We start from the raw sequence: 19,980 nt of genomic DNA, 5'->3' as shown, positions 1-19,980 counted from the left end.
GCAGTTAAAAAGGTATTTTCTGTTGAGAAAGTTAACAAAAAATTGGGATAAGCACACACTTTTGTTGTGGTGGACTAGTTTTAGAAGAACTACATGCAAACAGTTAAATACTTGAGTTGTCCACTTCAAAAGCTTCAGTGTGTATACCATAAGCATATTTGGGAATTACAGTGAACACCGCACATTTGATAGTTCTTTTTACAAAAGAACATAAACACAACAAAATTGTGACTATTGCTACAGAGGCACATAATGAGAAAAGTGGCAAGTTTTGAAGATGAAATAGGTAACTTAAATACTGCCTTGAAACAACAGTCATACTAAACATCTTGAGGATAATCATTTGCTACACAATAGCAGTGGCTCACAGCTCTAACTTGATCATAGAGTCTACTACACTAGTTCATTGGTAGCTTACTGCTTTAACAGCGTTTAGTCTAACCAAGACATGCTTTTGGCATATGTGATATTAAACTCAGTTTGCTACAGTGACCAGCTCCAGTGATGTCAGTGGAACCAAAGCAACCTTCCACTGACTGAGGTTGCTCTTCACTATCTCTGTACGCAGATGAGCCATGAATAGAATTATTGGTTTAACATGCATTATTTTACCATGGTATTAAGAGCATAGACTAGGTCTTTCTATCCTAATACACCTTGCTTTCTGCCCCCACCCTGCAGTATTTAGACAAGAAGCATGTGCTTCAAGCATCTGATTAAAGATGTTCTACAAGTCTCATGTCTGAGACACAAGTCTTACCTCCAAGAGAACAAATATTCCAGAGCAGATACAAGCCATGGGCCACCCAGTTCCACCCAGAAAACATGCTGCACAGAATTCCTGTAACAGAGAAAGATACTTGCACTGATATAAATGCTTCGCACAAGGTTCAGAACAACTCACCATAAAACCATGTGTCTCATTCACAAGAATGACTGAAAATACATTTAAGACTTATGAAGCACAATGCTTCCACATCAAGAACTGTTGACTACTACAGAAAAAGTATTAACTCGCTCTTCAAAACCTTACAAGGGAGGTTGTAATTCCTCAAAAGCTGGAAAGTTTAACATCTTGTGTTCTTTATTTCTGTCTTGCAGCAGACTTCACTTGTTCTCTGTTTTGACAATTCTGCAAAACAGTTTAGAGAAACTGAAGCATTCACAGAGTAGCTTCCACTCCAGTTGTTTTGAAGCTACAAAGTCTCTTCTGTATTTCTCAACTTGCAGTTATAAAGCAGCCTTGAATCACTAAAAGCAAGTGATCATTCTCTACTACGCATATGAGCTATATTATTTTTAGTTACATTCATGCATCTTTACAGGAATAGCTAGACTGGCTTAGTCAAATAGGGCATTTAGTCCACAGCCTGATTTCTAGAAGTAGACTTCATACTGTTCTTATAGCTAGAAACTAAACACAGAATTTCTAGGTTTACTAAGGTTTGAGATGAGATTTCCTGTAGCAAGCCTGCTTCTGAAGTTTTATTTTCACTGACCTGATGAAACTTCTTTGGAAATTGGTATTCTGAGCTTTACCACTACTAAAGACAACTTAAGAAGTTTAAAGGAATTCCACATTATTCCCTAGAAAGGGAAATTTAAAAGCTACATTTACTATTATCAGAAGGAAAAGAAACTGCAATTTATCACAGGAAATACTCATTTGCTTTGACTGCATGTAGTTTAGAATAATGACAGGAAGACACAAGTCATTTCACATAGATCAATAAAACTAGACAAGACATTTAAGCATTGATATATCAATACCAAGCTAGAACCTCATTCCTTAAGCATCAGCACATTTAAGCCATTCTTTTTATCAAATCAAGGTAACTAGCATAGTGTAAAGAAAAATCTCTATTCACAAGAATTAGAACCCAACAACTAAATGAAAGCCAATCTCAAACCTTTACAGCAGAGTCTTTATAGGGCTCACCAATGTAGTCAGTTAGGACTAAAATAGCCATCAGAATCACTCAGCAGGATCTTTATTTGCATCTATACTTGCGAGTTCATTACTCAAAGCCCACCAAAATTTCCTATATAGAAATTTTATAGTAGAAATATTGCTGATTAGAAGACTTGACAGTTATGTTAACAAACATTTATATTTGTCATTAGAGATTATTTTGTGTTTTTTTAACTAAATAACAAGATTTATTTATAATCAGATTGTAGCAGCATGGAGCTGAGAATTAAAAAGCTACTCATTTCTTCTATGTTACACTCAAGTACTCTCACTGGGCTGGATATGAAAACCATCATACAGTTTTAAGTGCAACACATCTTTAGATATTTATTAAAAGCGTACAGTAAGAGGACTAAACCCACTGATTCTTCCTTATTGTGGATGTCAAGTCTTCCAATATTTGAAAAATAAGGTTTCTACCCACCCACACCTTTCTGCATTTTAAAATCCCAACTGGTTTCACAAATTTTAATTAATTCATATGGTGAATACAATCAAACTCAGAAGATTACTTTTGATTTAGGTCTTTAGGACACTGAATAAAAACAGCACACAGGAATTTATTTTAGTGTCTTGACTTTAACATCTATCAGAAATACTGCTTGCTACCTAAAGCCTGTTGTGCTCTATTAAGGATAGAACTTAAGGTTTGTTATTTTAAGCAAGATCCATTTAAAGCTATTTAAGTTGAACAATTTGAGTTGCAGAAGATCTGAAACCCATGAGAACCCTGAGGGCAACTACAAGCTAGGTGGAAAAAAGCAGCAAGCCTCACTTGCCTGCTTATTGCCAAAAGCTGCAGAACAGCAGAACCAGCTTCCAGACTGAAGAGGAAAGAGTGAAGCAGGTGTAAAAAGGCAAAAAGGAAAGTTGTTTAAAGAATGTTCAATATAGTATTTCTCTTCCACATGGTATCACAATTGGGGCCACATTAGAATAACGGCAGTGTCAGGTAAATTAAGTATTACACCACTACAAAGTTACTGGTTTTCTTTTAGGTAATGATTTATTTCAGGATGAACAATATTTCCACTAAACTATTCAAGAACTGCTGGTGTTAAAATCATATGAAGTCATATTAAGTATGGCTCAGGTTAATAAAAAAAAAATACTGTGAAGCACCTGAAGAAACATAAAAGCCAACACTTAAAAATCAATAACCAACTCAACAGAAGTAAATGATAATATAGAATTATAATGTATTTTGCTCTAAAATAGAATGTTTTTTTGTAAGAAATCAAACTGAGATGACTTAATCTTTTTAAATAAATGCCATTTCTACATTCAACTGTCTTCCAGACTTGGAATGCAACATTTTAGTTGTCCTGAGCAGATTCATTTACACATGGGAAGCTGAAGTACAGATCTCTACTACTTTGCACTTTGGAAAATTTAGTATCTGTTTTGAGGGAGCAGAGAAACCCTCCACAGTTTATAACACTTATGCCACTGCACACAGCTCCTGGAAGGCAGGCGAACTGAGACTCATGATCCATCACCTGCAACAGAAATTAAAGTGGAAAGCCCACCCATCTATAGTACAGGAAACAAGCCGTTGTGACTGTAGTGTCAAAATCATGCTACAGTTCAGCACTGATCGGCTTTTAGGCTGTTCTGATGTATTTTACTTTTCCCCCAGCTAATCAGTGCAGTTTGAAGATGACTGAAGCTACACATCTCTGAACTCATAAAGGGGCTATTGCAATCCCTTCTAATGTGCGCTGGTTTTGAAAACATTAGTCTCTCTGGCTTTTAAAAGACTGATTCTTAATTGAAATTTAGTTCTATGGGAAAGAACCAGAGTTACAATAAGCACCTCCATCCATCTTGCCTAGATGAAAACTGTAAAAAGAAAAGAAATAATATGGTGGGGTTTACAACTTACAAAACAAGGAGCCATACTTCAGATTAGGTTAAGGAAAATACTTATATGGAAACTAGTGTTTCCTAATCTGAGCAAAGACATTCAGGTGCATAAACCCTGCATACAAGCCGTACGAAAACTTTAAAACATAGTTCCATCATTCAAAAGAAATGCTGCTAAACACCAGTTGTTCACCATTTAACTACTTTAAGTCTGAATAAATTGCAAGCCTGCACAACAGAAAACTCAGTAGTTTCGGCGATTATGCAGCACAGCCCGAAGTCTTGCATTTTACAAACTGGTGTAGGGTATTAGGAATCCACAGTGAAAGTTCAACCTGATGCTGAACTAACACTGAAGTAGCTAATTGGTTCAGAAGCTTTTTTTTTTCTTAAAAAAAGTCAAATCAACATTTTATTTATACTACATAGTTGCTGTGGACCACTAAGTGAAGAGGAAAGGGAGACACAGAAAGAAACTGATCGTAGAAGTCTGTCAGGTTACTTTCATAGTTAAGTCTGTCAAATAGCAAAGGACCAAAGTCCATCAAAATACTACACAGTAAAAACATGGTCAATTTAGAACTGCAGCTGGTGACAGTCGTTAATTCACAGAACGTAAGATACCTTCAAGAAGAAAAAAAAGCCTGTTAAAATGCCACCATTACTTCAGTAAAGACAGGCATATAAAACTCATATGCCATGAGACCACATCATTTAATCTCTAAATCATATGGGATTTCTATTATTCTTCATATTCTGCTACCGTTTTGAAAGGAAAGCAGTAAGTCTTCATGTCTGAACCTTACACTGATGCTTCAGGCAGTGTCCTATGAAAAACTAATAATGACCCTGAAGTCAAGCTTTATATGCACAAAGTAGCAACAGCATTGAGTTTTATGACTAATCTGTGGATAACAGTTTTTGAAGAAATGTCAGGCATTCATGTGAAACAGAAATCATTACTTATTCTGAGCAACAGAGAGAAGTCTTACAAAATCTTATTTCATAAATCATGAGAACTACCCCAACATGAATACAGGTATATGTCATATGATGAGTTATCACCTCTCCATTTCAGAGAGGTGACAATTACTGTTCAAGTGACCTATAAATGACACTTTCAGTTTAAGAGACTACAGCCAAATAACAGGTTCTTGCCAGCAAAGCCAGCTTGCAAGTGAGGAAGTATAGATAACACCACGATCACCACTGGAAGGTGTTAGGTCTATTAAGGCTCATCATCATATCAATCACAAAAGCCCAAAGATTGCTGGCAAACAGATTTCTAGAAATGCCTCAAACAAATTAAGAGCTGAATTTACAGCTTCAAGTGGTAATCTCACTAAGAATCCACATACCTCAAGCAGATACAGCCAGGAACCAGCACATAAATTGATACTGCACACAGCTGCTACTGATTGAGGTTTTACAAGCAAGGTAGTACGTAAAGTCCATCTAAAAGCTGTAACTATCCTCAAGGAATTTTGATTACTCAAACTGTAACTGCTTTCTAATTAGGAGTAATTCATCTGCAAGCTTCCTTCCTTCCTCCAAGCTTACTTCCTTCTTCGAAGTATTTATGAGACTCAAAAAACCCCATGCACCTCTAAGAAAATCACTTGAAAAGTCTTAAATAACATTATATGCAAGAATATTTTGAAATAATTTTCATATTTAAAATACCTATACACAAATGATATCTCTATTCCTTTCAACAAATAGACAAGTCATTTCTCCACATTACTCATTCCTTTGCCTCTAGGAGGAGGCTTCTCCCTACCTCTGAGGTTTTAGTATAGCACTCAGAATAAAAAACCCAAAGAGGCACAGATCAAAATGATCAAAATACCTCATCAGAGGTACGAAATATTTTGCTTTCAAGAATTAAGTTCTTTCTGTATCTTCTTAAACTGCAGATCACTTTCTCTGGAACACTTCAGATTATTTTTGAAGCTAGCAAGCGGTTTTAGTCTAAAAAGCAAATGAATTGATACAAAATAATCTTAGTATTCCATGCTCTCACCCTGAAGTCAAACCTTCAACACTGACAACCACCAATACTGATTGTTAAATTTAGACAGTTCTTGCTAATGTAAAAACTTGTCCAAGAGGTTTATTTATTTTCATACAACTGTGCTACTGCTAATCCTCCACAGAAGCAGCATGGGAGACACTGTATCTCCATTTCGTGTACAGTCCCCACCTCCCCCTCCTCCCCAAATATATAGGCTTTACTTGAAGAGATCACATTTCTAGACGTGTAAACAAGATCCAAATATTTATTATTCATGCTTAACTTGTAGGAAGTAATCCCAATTTTTCATCATCCTCTCCTACTTTCCTATTGTGATACACCAACATATAGAAGTTTGTTAAGTTCAGAAGTTTGATGCTTTCAACAGATACCTTTTACACATCACTATTCCTCCAAAAGTAACAGTATTTAGAATGACAAGTATAAATTTTATGTTCCGTAAAGGAAAAGAGGATGAAAGAAAAAAGCCCTAACTCCTCAAAGTATCTAACCTCTTCAGGTTGTGGATGTCTTTTTTTTTTCCTCCCCTTCTCAGTGACAGGACAGATCAGCAATGACAAAACTATAACCCCACATAATTCTATTACCAGGTTTCTCCTTTAGAAATGCCTCAGAAGTAATGAGCAGTTGCCAGCTGGCAATCACCTACTCTGCCTAAAACAAGGATGAAAACTGAGACTGGGATTTATTCTCCTCTGCACTGCCAGAACACTTGGCAGACCTCTTTCCTTTGTGCCTCAGTTTCATCATCTGCAAGATGAAAATCATGACACCGTTTTTCTTTAGGAAGAGCGTCAGAGACCCACTGCAAGGATGACTAAAGCTCTGGAGCACATCGGAAGTTAGCAGACAACCCAGACTGCTCCCTGTACCCGCTTCTCCCCAATTTCTCACGGAATCCCTCCGGTAGTTGAACCAGGTGTAAAACAAATTGTGCCTTTATTTCAAGACCAGCACCCTTCCACCTTCTGGTCTACAGCCAACAGGAACAGACCACTTGTGGTGAAGGCAACAAAACACAACGCTTTTCGACAAGAAACCGCCTTCCGATAATATGGTCAAGCTTATCGGAGAGTTGAAAAAGCCCGAAAGACACGTGTCCAGTGAGGGTCGCAGCACCTTTATTAATTACGACTGTCAGTATTAACAACCACGGCACCAGAGGAAAAACCCGGATATCTTCACTCTTAGCCTCCGCGCCACGCCAGCAGGTCAGTAAAACCGCATCAAGACAGGGGAAGGGCTGTGGATGGGGCATCGCCAGCAGCTGGTACTGCGCACACCGGCAAGAAAAGGGACTCGACAGCACTCAGACCCCATACCGAGGAGGCCCCAGGCGCCCCGGCAGCGGGCAAGGCCATATTGCATTTAAGCGCCACCGCCGGGCCCAACTCCGTCAGCGCCCGCCGAGGGGAGGGGAGGCGAGATGCCGCTGCGGGGAGCGGGTGGCGGCACCCGCGTCCCCTCAGGGCCCGCCGGGCCGGGCCCGGACCCGCTCGGGAATGACTGCTCACGGCCGCGGAAGGCTGCAGCCAGACGCCCCCGCCGCCGGGGGGAGGGCGAAGAAGGATCGACTCGAGAAGCGAGTGGCGCAGCGCTGCCGTCCGCCCGCCCTGTCTCCCAGTCAGACCTGGCCGAGCGCCCACCCTCCCTCCCCGGCTAGCGGCGCACGGCCCGGCCCGCCGAGCCCAGCTACGGCCCGGAGGAGAGGAACGGGCCAACGCGGCCCCCGCCGGCGGACGCCTCTCAGGGAGAGGGGAGGGTAGCACAGGGGCGCTTAGGAGAAGGGGGAAAACCACCTACGGCCGCAAACCTCCCAGCCCTTACCTGCTGCTGCGGCGCTGCCGCCGCCGCCTCACGGCGCCCCACCGACAGCCCCTAAATAACGGCCCCGCTGCGCCGCGCCATCGCGCCGCCGTCCCGCACGCGCGGCCCCACGCCCGGTCACGCTGTCCCCCGCCCCCCGCCCCAAGCCCTTCCCTCCTAGAGTCGCGCCGCCATTGGCGCGCGGGGGGGGTGACGCCGCCGAAATGGGGCGGGGGGAGGAGCTTCCCGTAACGCGCCGGCCGGTGCCAGGATCTCGGGCGCGAGGGGCGCGGGCGGCGGGCGGCGGGCGGGGGGGCGGGAAGGGCGGCGGCCGTCTGTGAGGGGAGGCGGGTGCCCCCCCCCCCCGGCCGCCGCCATCTGCCCGGCGCTCCTCCCCCTGCCCCGGCGGTGGCTGGGCCCCTCCCTTCCCCCGGAGAAACGCTCCCCGCAGGGTTTTCCCCTCAAGGTGTGCTTCAGGCTGCGTGCGAACAGACTAGGGGTTGGAGAGTCCCCGCTTCCCTGGGCGCGGTGCGGGAGCGCGGTCTGTTGCTCCCCCCGCGGCTCTTACCTGCGGGTCGGCGGCAGCCGCGGGACCCCGAGCTGAGGCGAGCCAGCCCCTGCCCGAGCCGCCGCCGGCGAGGCCTCTGGAAGATTCTCCCGGCCCTTAGCCGGCCGGGCCTGCTCTACCTGCGCGGTGGTGGAGTCCTCTCGGGCAGGCCTGATTGCAAGGCTCCACTGGGAGCACGGGCGGCTGGGGAATTTATTAACAGCAGGGTTGCTGGCAAAACGCTGTTATCGAGAGCAGTACCTAGAAAAGGTGTTTGTGGAAGGCTGGGTTGCTAGGACATGGTCCTTAATATAGATCTTTCATGTGATCAGGAGCTAGGGAAGGGTCTGGGTTCCTTTGACGGTTATCCTTGTATGTTCGTTCATTCAGTAACCCTGAAAAACTACTTTTGTAAATGAAACTGTCATATGCTCTAAGATGACCTCTTCAATTCCATATTTTTTCCCGTTCATGAGTGAAAAGGAACACATTTCAGTGCCACATCCACAAATTTATACTGTGCTAAGAGTGTCAAAAGTAGGCTGTTTCTAGTCAGGAAAGTACCAGACATCACTGATGCGTGCCAAAGTTGCTTCTTGCTGTGAGTTTTAAGCCTTTGCCCATTTGCTTCTTACATTATCTTTGGGCTTGAGTGGGATATGAGATACATTATATTTTTAGTCACATCTTTAGGGGAATAGGCAGATTGTCTAGACAAATAGGGCTTCTACTCCAGTATCTTGTTTCAAACACTGCCTGGCATGAGCTGCTAATGAGAAAAGATTCAGAACTTTGGAAAAGACAGTGGAACATAACCTATTTCTCACGTGTTTAGCACCAGTCTCTGATTATGTTTGGTGTACTTTCTGAGATGGCTTAATATCGCCAACAAAAATATTGTTGTTACTAAGTCTGTTGTGTATTTTATACATAACAAGAATAAAGTGCGTGGGCACTTCAGAGGTCATTTAAGTTCCTCTGCTTTCCTCAAGACAAAACTGACTATACTTAAATAGTTTCTGATAACTATTTATGTAACCTGCAGATGAAATTTATTACTTCATGTCCCTACTCAGAGCTGATGCTCCTTCTAGCAACCTTAGATACTTGTAGTGTTGCTGTTTCTCCCACTGGTGATCTCTACACTTGATGGACCTGGTCCTTTCCATCTTCAACGAGTTTTTAATATTCAAACCCTTCTTAATGTATCAGGACAACTGACATCTGGGGTATAAGTTTCACAGTTTTTTCATTATGAAAAAAGTACTTAAGCATTACAGTTTGACACTTTTGCCTTCTCTTCAGATTATGGTTGGTGTGTTTGTGCTTATATTGATGTAGGATTACTGTTTGAGAATCATGTAATTGGTAGATTTTCAGTCTGTGCAGATACCCCTACTTCAGTATCCTCAAAAAAATCGGGGTCTGGCAACAGGTTAAGTGGAAACAGGCTACAACTAGAGGGACTGCAAAAATAATGTGGTTTTCCTCCCCCTCCCCCCCCCGACCTGTTTTAGCTTATCTTCTGTGTCCTGTAAGATCTTTAAAGTTCTGCTGCTAAATAGACATTCCAGGACTAGAGGCTCAACTCTCCCCCCTCCCCCCAGCCAACAGAAAGCGTCTTGTGACATTCTCATTCCGAAATCCGATAGCCTGAAGCTATTCCTGGTTTATTGCCAGAACTTGTAGAACAACACCCCCCCTTTCAAAACCAATCCTGTCTCAGGCCTCACTTACGTATGACATGTATTGTAACTCTTCAAATAAGCAAAGCTCTTGTATTTCACAGGCTATTTATAGATATAATGTAAAACTATTTCCACATAGCTGAAGTTGCACAGAACAAAACAATTTGTTTGCAATTATACTTAATTTTCCTGTATTGACACAAAATATCATTGATATTGATGTATTCGGTATTGTTTGAGCTCTTCTAAAATGATTTGTTTTCCCAAAGATTTTCTGCAGGTTTGGAAAGTGATGATAGCATGCTTGCCTATATACCTTCTCTCCCCTTCAGAACATTTGACAAACTCTAGATGCATGGAAAGATATCTCAAAAGTATAAAGAAAAAGCCTTATGGACAGACTGAGTCCCATTTCTCTATGGTACCAGTCAGCAGGCACAAGACAGTCCTGTATTTTCCACCAACCATAACTGGCAGCAGTGACATGGATGGTGTGTTAGCCACTCTTTGTGGGTGACCTGAAGACAGTTCTAATAGCCTCTGTTGATCACTTTGTTGATCTTGTTGATCTTGTTAGTTCAGTAATTCTTAGTCAGGGCTGCTGTTTGGCTTGCCTTATGCTACTCAGAGGGAATAATTTGACATCCACGTTGCAAATGGAAGTAAGTGGAATTAAATGTGGTAAGATATATTTTTATTAAATGATCACCATCTACCCCAAATGTGATTTGTATTATTCTTTTCCTTCTTTCACAGGCATGACAATATTTTTGGCAATTATGCTACATCACTCAATGGGTTGAGTTTTGTTTTTATTATGAAACCTAGGGTTTTAATCTGACAGGAGGATTGTTCATGTTGCAGTGATTTCTAGTTCTGTGTCAACATCTTCTCTAGTAATAAATGCTTCGTTTTGAGTATTGTTGGTGAAGGTGAAACTCAACTGTGGTTAGAAACACTGGGCCAAAACCTCTGCTGGCATAAACAACATGGTCCATGGGAGCTGTAAATGCTTACATTCTGGCACAGGGTCTTGTAGCCTGGAGTATAAAATAAATTGTCTGGACTGTGGCCTTTTAAAATACACAGACTGTACTTTCAATATCACACAAAAAATCTGACTGTTCTTATATATCATTAGAGATTTTCTGGTGCAAGCAGCTAAAAACAAGTTAATAACGTTATGACTGCAATTTGATAGAATCAGGACATTTGGAATCCAGGTAAATAAAACAATTAAGCGCTTCAAGCACATTGTGAAGTGCCTTTTCTGCACATGGACAATTTCCTGAAAGACTCTTTAGTTTGATTTATTGCATTATATTCCTGCCAACTGATGCACATTATACTGCTCTATACTGTACTGTATATGCAGTATAGTACTGATATATAGGTAATATAAACATTGAATTATGCATTATATGAAATAAGTTAATCTATTGAATTCACTAAATATGAGGCAAAAATAAAATTAAGTTAATTGTCAGGAATTGGAGAGTCTTTGAGATGAATTATCTATCTGCTCATTTGCACTGCAATTTGTGTCCTAACACAGTGCTCACATCAGTGCTATATAGGACATTTCCAAACTCCCATGATCCACAGCTAGGGTGTAAGTAGGTGGAGCATGCCTTCACACCCTCTGTTTTTTCAACTGCTGGAAGAAGGGGATAGCCTGGGAATATGGGCAGTAACAGCTGGAAAACATTCAGTGATTGGCAGAGGTTTCTGGGTGACTGCTTGACTGTGGGAGCAGAGATACTTTTAGAGGTGCTGTCAGAGATTGCCTTGGAACAAACTTAATGGATCATTTCAGCAGTTTTGTAACAAGTTGTGACAAAGTTTGCAGTCAATGCAAAATTACTGAATGCTACAATAGATGTGCCACAGAGAGGAAAAGATCTTTATGGAAAGTATTGTTATCTTGGTATAAGGTCATGAAGCATCCCACAGATACATCAGGGATGTGAAAAGATTCCTCAGTCCTGGATACATGTCGTTTTGTTGGAGATGGGTTGCTGTCAGAACAGTGATTTTGAGAAAGGTTTTCAAAGTCATGGAGAAGCTGAACAGCAAGACCCTTTAATGGCAATGTTCTGACTCATGCAAGTTAAAAACATTTCCTGTGAGATGGCTGAATCACTATATCGAACTGTTCATCTGGGAGGTTCAGTGATGTATCCAAAACTCTTGCTGAAGTGATGATGTTATCTCAGCTTGTATCACTGTTCTGAAATTGAACTTACAACTACGGGTGTTCAGTGTCTTTACACTCAGGAAGGATGTCCATCTTCTGACATTCTTTAACAGTAAGAAGAATCAATTTATTTTTTTCCCTAAGAGTGGAGAGGACTGGTCCTTTGGCCTGGGTGGCCAGAACAGTAGCAGACTTTTGTGTTGAAGCCATAGTCTTGTAGGTCATGAAGTAATGGTAAAGTCCCCTGAAGAAGAAGGGAGGAGGCAGGCTGGGAGGCAGCAGCAAAGAAACAAATACATGATGTAACTTGGAAACAATTTAGTTAGATTTCCCAGCTTTATAACTGCTCAGTGGCAGCAAAATCCAGGCTTGGTAATTCATTACGTCCTTTTGAGGAATATTGGAGTGTATTGCTTTCTCCCTAGAGTAAGTAGGTGTTTGTGATCCTTGTGACAAAGGGGTAAAAGTTCACTGAGCCAAGCAGCCACTATTGCAACCAACCCTATATGTACAACCTAGGCAAAAGCAAGGCCACTTGACACTTCATGGCACATGTTACACCAAGCAATGAACGATGCATATGGCAATAGGGCTGTCCTCAGTCTTTAGTACTGCTATGCCCGGTAGGTTGCTAAAATCTGAGACTTGGGACAAGGTCTTGCAAAATTCAGTCAGGGTCTGTAGAGCTGTAATTGGGCTTCAGCAGTTCAGGAAAATCTTGTGATCATCAGAAGAAATTAGAAATGGGGATAGTTTACTCCTCCATGTGTGATAAGCTTGACAGGGAAGCTTTGGGTTGTTGAAGACTTGTCCCAATTCTTTTGTTGTGATGCTCAGGAAGAAGAATAGCAGTACCATGAAGCTGCAGCAGGGCATGTGGAATAGAAAGAAGGTTGGTTATAGCCCACTGAAAAATAAGGCACATCTGACAGAGTGGTACAGAACCTAGAGATCTGCTTGTTTTTCTGGGGTGGGAATCATACAGCTAAGGTCATTTAAGACCTAGGCTGATCGAACTGATCGAACATGTTGCTAGGTGGTGTTTTTTTCCCAGAAGCAGTGGGCAGGACAATCAGAAAAAAAGGGGTCTGACATTCACTGGAGTAACAAGGCCAAAAGTGAGACCAGAAAAATGAAGAGGCTTCCAAATCAAAGAGAGCAAATACAAAATATCAGTGAAGATAAAGTAAAAATACCAAAAAGGATGAGATTAATCAAACATAGAAATTGCTTAAGTTAGAATGAGTAATACAGTGAAATTGCAGTTCACTGCAAGGAAGTGCTGATTCAGACTGGTAGCTAAGATGAGCTGATGTTGTTACAGCATGCTGCAGTCACTTACGCCTCATGCACGAGCTGCCCATGAGTTTAGTATGCTTTTGGCAATTTCTAGAGGTAAAAAGCCTTTGGAGTGATTCTGCATACACAGCCTGAAGTGTAGACATGTCCTTGGACAAACGCTTAAGGCAGAACTCTTGGAGAGTGGACAAGAAGACCCAAGTGGGATTATCTGAAGATGGTTAAAAAAGAGAGGAAGATGCCCTCAGAATGAGTGGGATTGTCTTTCCTACTTGGCCACAAAGACTTTAAAGAGCAGTATGGCCAGTCACAGATACGCCAGAAAATGTCAGTCAGAACCTGAATATGGGCTGACAGAAGTGATACTAGCAACAGAAAAAGGCATTCTGAAAACTCAAAGCTGTGGTTCAGTCTCCTTTGTTATAGGGTGTATATTCACAGCCAATCTGGGTTCCATAGATGTAATTGTGGATTCCTTTTTGATGTCGACCTCTACAAAAATACATCTAAGTGGCACTTCCTGTCCTTTCCAGTGCTCAAGGGAACGGTCCTAGTTAGACAAATCGTGACTGGCCACGGTTATTCAGGTCTTCTTTGTGTTTTGGACAGGCTGTAACAATGTTCCAGTTAGTGCAGAACCAAATCAGATGACATGCCTCTTCAGATTGAATGATAATTGGTTTACAAGGCACAGAATTTCAAATGGAGCTCATGTTCTTGGTCCTCAACTGCAGAGCATAGCAGGGACAGCACAGGGCGTGCCTGGCTCCAGACACCACACTGTGGTTGCTCCATTGCACAGTGGAGCTCTCCACACTAAGGCTAAAACTTTTGTGTATGAGGGCTGGTCTTAGTGGAATGACTTTAAACGTGAAGAGCTATCGATTGCTGACCTCTTCATCCTTCCTCTAAGTGCAAGGTGTACTTCTTAATTTGTATAGGAAAGCCAGGTCACAAAACAACAACATTAAAAAAATTACCATAACTTAAATAGGGAGGTACCAGCTAACACGTTCCTGTGCACAAAGAGAAGCTATAATAGCAAACAACAACAGTGCTTTAAGTTGCTGTGTTTCATAAGTGCTAGTCATGCTGTCTAATACTGGAAAGTGCTCAGCAGGGTGGTTGTGGTATAAGTACCTGTATGCAGTAGAAGATGGTTCAGCCTGACTTTCTTTAACAACCATAAATTTGCTTCCTGTGAATTCACACATCAGGGTGTCACCCAGCTTCTGAAGACCTATTCTGTTGTAGCATGCTGTGTATGAATTAAGCTCTGGTTATGGTTGAAAACATTGGTTTTCTGATATTACAGCTTCTGACTTCTCAGTGTAGGATGATAGAGACTTATGAAGAAACGGTGTATATGGAGCTTACAGAGAAGAAATCTGCTACAGGCAAGCTACTAACAAATCCTTCTTGTATTTTTCCACGCTATACCTACTGTCAGACAGAAATCAATACAGTGAGATACCACTTGATTTTCAGGAAGAGCTATCAGCAATGATATATAGTTAATTGCCTTAAAGTAGCACATTTTAAAAAAGATCATGACAGCTTTGTGCTTGGAAGTTTTCTGCTTGAGCTGTTACAAAACACAAAAGGCTGGAGCCCGTTGCTACAAGTAAAGGTTGTGGGACTCATGAGGGTGTACATTCTCATCAGTAAAACTGAAGCCAAGTTCTGTATTAGAGAACCCCTCATTCACTGCTGCCTTATAGTTAAATTGACTGATGCTATTCAAAGCACTTAAGGCTATGTGTAGAAAAATATATTCAGTTCTGAGTATTGTACTGATACAGTAATGTCACCAAAAGTGAGTGCATTTGTGAGAAAGAGTAACAACTTCATATGATGAAGGAATGAAGACTTGAGAATAGGAACAATTGAAAAACCAGTAACAAAATTCAGCATGCCAGGTATATTTGTGTGTGAATGTGTAACTAAGAAATACAAGAAAGAATATAGGAATTTGTACATTTGTAGCACAAAAGGGTTGTATATATAATGAAGTAAGCAACAGAATGAGAGAGAAAAAAGGAGAATATAGGCTTTTGGTAATAATTTCCCATTCCTAAGACATACTAGACTGTGGTATAGCTTCCATCAGCTACAGGTCTTAAGTAATTTATATCTGGAGTGAACAGTATGTTTAGGTACCTAGGAAGCTTATGCATTCACTGGAAAATAAAAGAAACAATAATGAGTTGTATTAGCTAATTCATATTGCAACTTTATATATGGTACAGAGATACAGATAAAATATCTTTGCTCCATATGCTTCACTACCTTTGAGGTTCTACTTTGCATTCTACATTTCTGGTCTCACTGATCTATATTCTCCTTCCTCTACTTTATCATTATACTTTACCATTTATTAAGAGGTCTTCCTTTACCTCCTTGTGGTCTTTTTCTCTTCTTCCGTTGCCAGTCTTACTTTCATATGTTTTCCTCTTTTCTCTGCTCCCTTTAGCATTACCTTAAATACAGCCATTATATTTACAACTTGTCCAGAATCAGTCCGTCAGAATAATTCCTTCTAGCGGTCATCTTAAGGACAAGGTTAATGTGATAAGAGTATTTGTGTGCCATATTTATACTATCACTCAGCTGTAGAACAAACCACATTCTGCCAAAAATCTGAAATTACAGAGTTCCTTTTCCTCTTGTCTCACCACCTGCAGTAACAAGTGCTTTGCAGTCAGAATTTAGCAAACAAAAATGATGGTGGTTGTGCATAAAGCATAGCAAAATCAAGCCCAGTTTCTCAGTACTGAAACTCCTCTCTAGTGCCAACAGCAGTAAAAGCTTGCTTTAATAGTTAAACCAGAGCGATATGAATCATAGCCTGAAAGCATCTCCTACAATGAGCTGTGAAGCATTCTTTCTAGAGCCAAGGCCCCAATTTAGAAATTGTCATTGTTACTTGAAATTCTGGTATGAATATTTGTAATCAAGCTTTAACTTCCAAGAACACAATTTTGTAGTTTTTGTGATTTCTTTTTGGTTTTGTTGCAGCACTCAAATTTCCCAGACTGGACTAGAACCTCTGTCTTGCTGGTATATAAACATTTGGAAAAATGCAGACCTTCTCCCAGAATCAGGGATGCTAAAAGATTAAAGAAAATGGCAGACAAACATTGGTGTTAAGAGGTGTAACATACAAACCAAGTTGTTATCGTAATCCTAGGCTAATGGTCCTTCATTCTTTACATTAGCGTTGTCTACTCCTTTCTTTGTCACTTTCCTGCCTCTTTTCTTTTGCCCTTCCTTTCTTCTGTAACTGGGCCCACTTGTCATTCAGCCTGTAAAGGTTGACTTAAATATATTTTGTCTATAGTTAATTAAGCAGTGTGAGAATTTTCTTGCAGATAGGTATGTACTCAAGATTGAGTTCAAGTCATGTCAATATCATGTCAATATCAATATATCCTGAAACACATAGGCTGCTCCTGTTCATATTTTTGTGCCCTTTATGAATAGGTCCTTTATGAAACTGCTGGCTAGTATTTGCTCCAAAGTTCTAGTTCATAAAATATTACTTGAATTTTATTATATGACTGACTGTGATAATACCAACTAAAAGATTAATTCATTCACCAATGTTAGTGTTGAACAAGAGGCATTAACATTTTCACTATCCTGGTATTTTACACGCAGTCCTTAGCAATGTGAATAAATGTATTTCAGAAATGCTTATAAATTCTTATGTTGCTTGGTTAATTGCCTGATAAGCCTGAATCAAAAGGAGCCATTAACAAATTACTTTTAATACATTGGATTTGATGAAAATTTCTCAGATTACGTTGACATTCTCCTGTAGGTCCTGTTGTCAGCTTCATATGCTGTATTATATGCATGTCAACATGTAATGGCAATAGTATACGCAGGTTCGTTTAAACTAAATGTTTGAAAAACATTAGCGTGAAGTTGGATAATCTCATTTTTGGATGTGTTGAGTGCACTCTTCTCCCATGAGCTGATGGTGGCTAATACAAGCTTTGAGAGGAGGGTTGGACCATAGTGCTTTTGGAGCTTTCTTTCTAAATGATTTCCTAAATTATTTTACAATTCTATGGTAATCATTAGCTTATCATTGAAGATCATTCCATTAGTCCAATGCATACTATTTATAGGTTTACTGGAATGTATTCAACATGTCTTTCTAGATTTTTTTTAATGTTACATTTTTGCATGCATACCTTATTACAAGTTTAATTGTGCATCACTGAGAATATGCATACTTTATAGAGACTCAGATGACCATTAATGCTTGGAAATACAGCAATACATTCACAGTAAGCACACATCTACTTTGGAGCGATTGCATGTTTAGTGTAAAGATGTATTACAAGTCTCATTTTGAAAAAAGATGGCCTATAGTGCCTTCATGTACCACTCCCACCCCTGGGACAGCTCCTCAAATGTTGTCTAAGTTATGGTCTAAAGTTGCTTTGCAGGTTATTTGTAGTTCAAGGTTTCTTAGAACATTTAGTGTTTTCAGGAATGACTTGGTAGTTGCTGTCTCTCTGCTCTCCTGCAGTGTTTTAGGTGTCAGGGTCTCCTTTTCCTGCCTTGTATTCCTTCAGAGCTTTTTTTAAAAATTATTTTTTCCTTGCTTGCTCCACTACATTTCCTTCTCCTGACTGTTTTTATTTAGTGTTGTCCAGGGCACGTCTCAGTGTCAGGAGGCAAATTTGGTAAGGTGGGCTGGGATACCAGCCTGTGATCTATGGGAACCCTTGCCACAGACAGAAGTACTAGGAGCAGATACAGGCAGGGAAGAAAAGGCAGATGTGATTAACAAGCTACTGCCCTCACTGCCTGAGTTAGGCCTTGCTGGCGGCCAGAAACATACAGATGAGCTATTGAATGTATGGTGATGGGACCTTGCCCCTTGGGAAGCAGCAGTTCCTGGCTCCTGCTGAGTTTCTTCCAGCAAATTCAACCACTGACTTAGAAAAGAAAAATACAGTCTGACATATAATCCATGACAAGTTGCTGACCCTTGTATCTGAGGGATGAGAGGAAACTATTCTCAGTGTTCACACAGTTCTTTTCTCTATAAGCAGTAATTCTTTGTCCACAGCCTTTTAAAAAAAAAAAAAGGTCTGGGTTGAAGACAGAAAGTTCAGTCTCATTTCTGTGTGTAAGAAGTCCCTTTTACAGATGATTGAATTCAGCCGTGTCTGGGGTGAATGTAACAATTGTTTAATAATGTGAAGCCTTAAATTATTTCCAGCTGATTCTGTAGGGGGATTTTGCTGGCAGGAAGAAGTTAATTATCCAAAACTGGATCCAGATCAAGATTAGGCTTACTGGCTCACACACTGTAAGCTTGATAGCTCTAAAGTGGTAACTGACATACTTTTTTTTATATCATTTGTGAATATGTGCTATGCTGTAAGAAGGTACTTTTCCAGCCAGCTCAAGAAACAACTTCTTGTCTGCTCATTAATCAATTACATATTTCGTGAGAAAAGGAATGTAACCTAACATAATACTCCACCAGTTAGTGCAAAAAAAAAAAAAAAAAAAAGTAAGTAGAAGCTTTTCAGGTCATGATTTAGGGTTTTCATATCATGGACACTGGCTGTTAGATGAAAAAGTTCTTTTGGTAATGACCTTACAACTGTTTTGTTTTTTTTTCCACAAAACTAGTCAGAGTCAACATGACAAATACATTTCAGTGTTCTTATATGTAGTAACATGAAGTCATCATGACAGTATGAGTATATTGAAGAATCACAGCTTGATTTTCATCATAATTAAGGGCTAGCTGATTTGGTTCCTGAACTGTGAAGTGAAATTTACTGATAGAATTCTACATCAGCAAAGCTAATGAGTGTTTTATTATTGATCCTGTAGGGTAAGGATGTTCTCTGAGGAATTAAATCTTCAGCCACTATTAGAAAGTTAAGAATGACTATGAATGTATATTAATCCTAATTCTGATTTCATTTAAATGAATAGGAATTTGCTGCTGAGTTCAGTAACTGTTGGACTGTACTCCCGTTGTCAAATTATGCAGGGTTCTGTTGACCCCTACTAGCCCCTCTTGTTTATATGAAACCTAAGTGATCTTTACCATGAATTTATAATGATTTACAGAAAAATACTCAAGAATATGAATTTTCATAAGAATTATCTTAATCTTTAACTTACAACTTGACTCAACACACCAGTTAAAACACTTTAGTGGTTATACTCAAAGTGAAGATGGTATCCCCTTCTAAAGTAACTTCAGGGAGAATGAAACTCAGACTCATGAAGGAGTGGAAATAAACCTGTCACTGTGCTCTTAGGACAGGTTGCTGCTTGGAAATTAATAAGAAGAAAATACTCATTTGCAATTATAACAGGCAAGATATTTTGAATAACTTACAGACATATGGGATCATTATGAAAGTATCTTGAACTATTCAGAAACTTTATAAAATACTGCTATATAAAAGTGAAGTTATTCCAAGATCCAGTTAACTGAGGACAAAAAGTGTTCTAGGATATATGAAGACTGTATCTAGTAAGAGAAATCCTTACTTCAGCACCAACCTTCTTATCCTATATGAG

At 40.3% G+C, this 19,980-nt stretch overlaps 1 protein-coding gene across 2 annotated transcripts in view; it reads right to left on the bottom strand.

The window, feature by feature from the left end:
- Window positions 1-7,801, bottom strand: part of IL6ST (interleukin 6 cytokine family signal transducer) — a 35,745-nt gene extending 27,944 nt beyond the window's left edge. For both annotated transcript variants that reach the window (XM_074855471.1, XM_074855472.1), the window contains exons 1-2: window positions 7,701-7,801; window positions 761-841 (exon numbers count right to left, since the gene is read on the bottom strand). In XM_074855471.1, coding sequence (XP_074711572.1) covers window positions 761-827 — 67 coding nt within the window. In that variant the 5' untranslated portion in view covers window positions 828-841; window positions 7,701-7,801. The remainder of the gene's footprint in view (window positions 1-760; window positions 842-7,700) is intronic.
- Window positions 7,802-19,980: the final 12,179 nt, after the last annotated feature.

Source organism: Strix uralensis, chromosome Z (genome assembly GCF_047716275.1).
Source record: "Strix uralensis isolate ZFMK-TIS-50842 chromosome Z, bStrUra1, whole genome shotgun sequence".
NCBI lineage: Eukaryota > Metazoa > Chordata > Aves > Strigiformes > Strigidae > Strix > Strix uralensis.
This window is presented reverse-complemented; position numbering and strand designations above follow the sequence as displayed.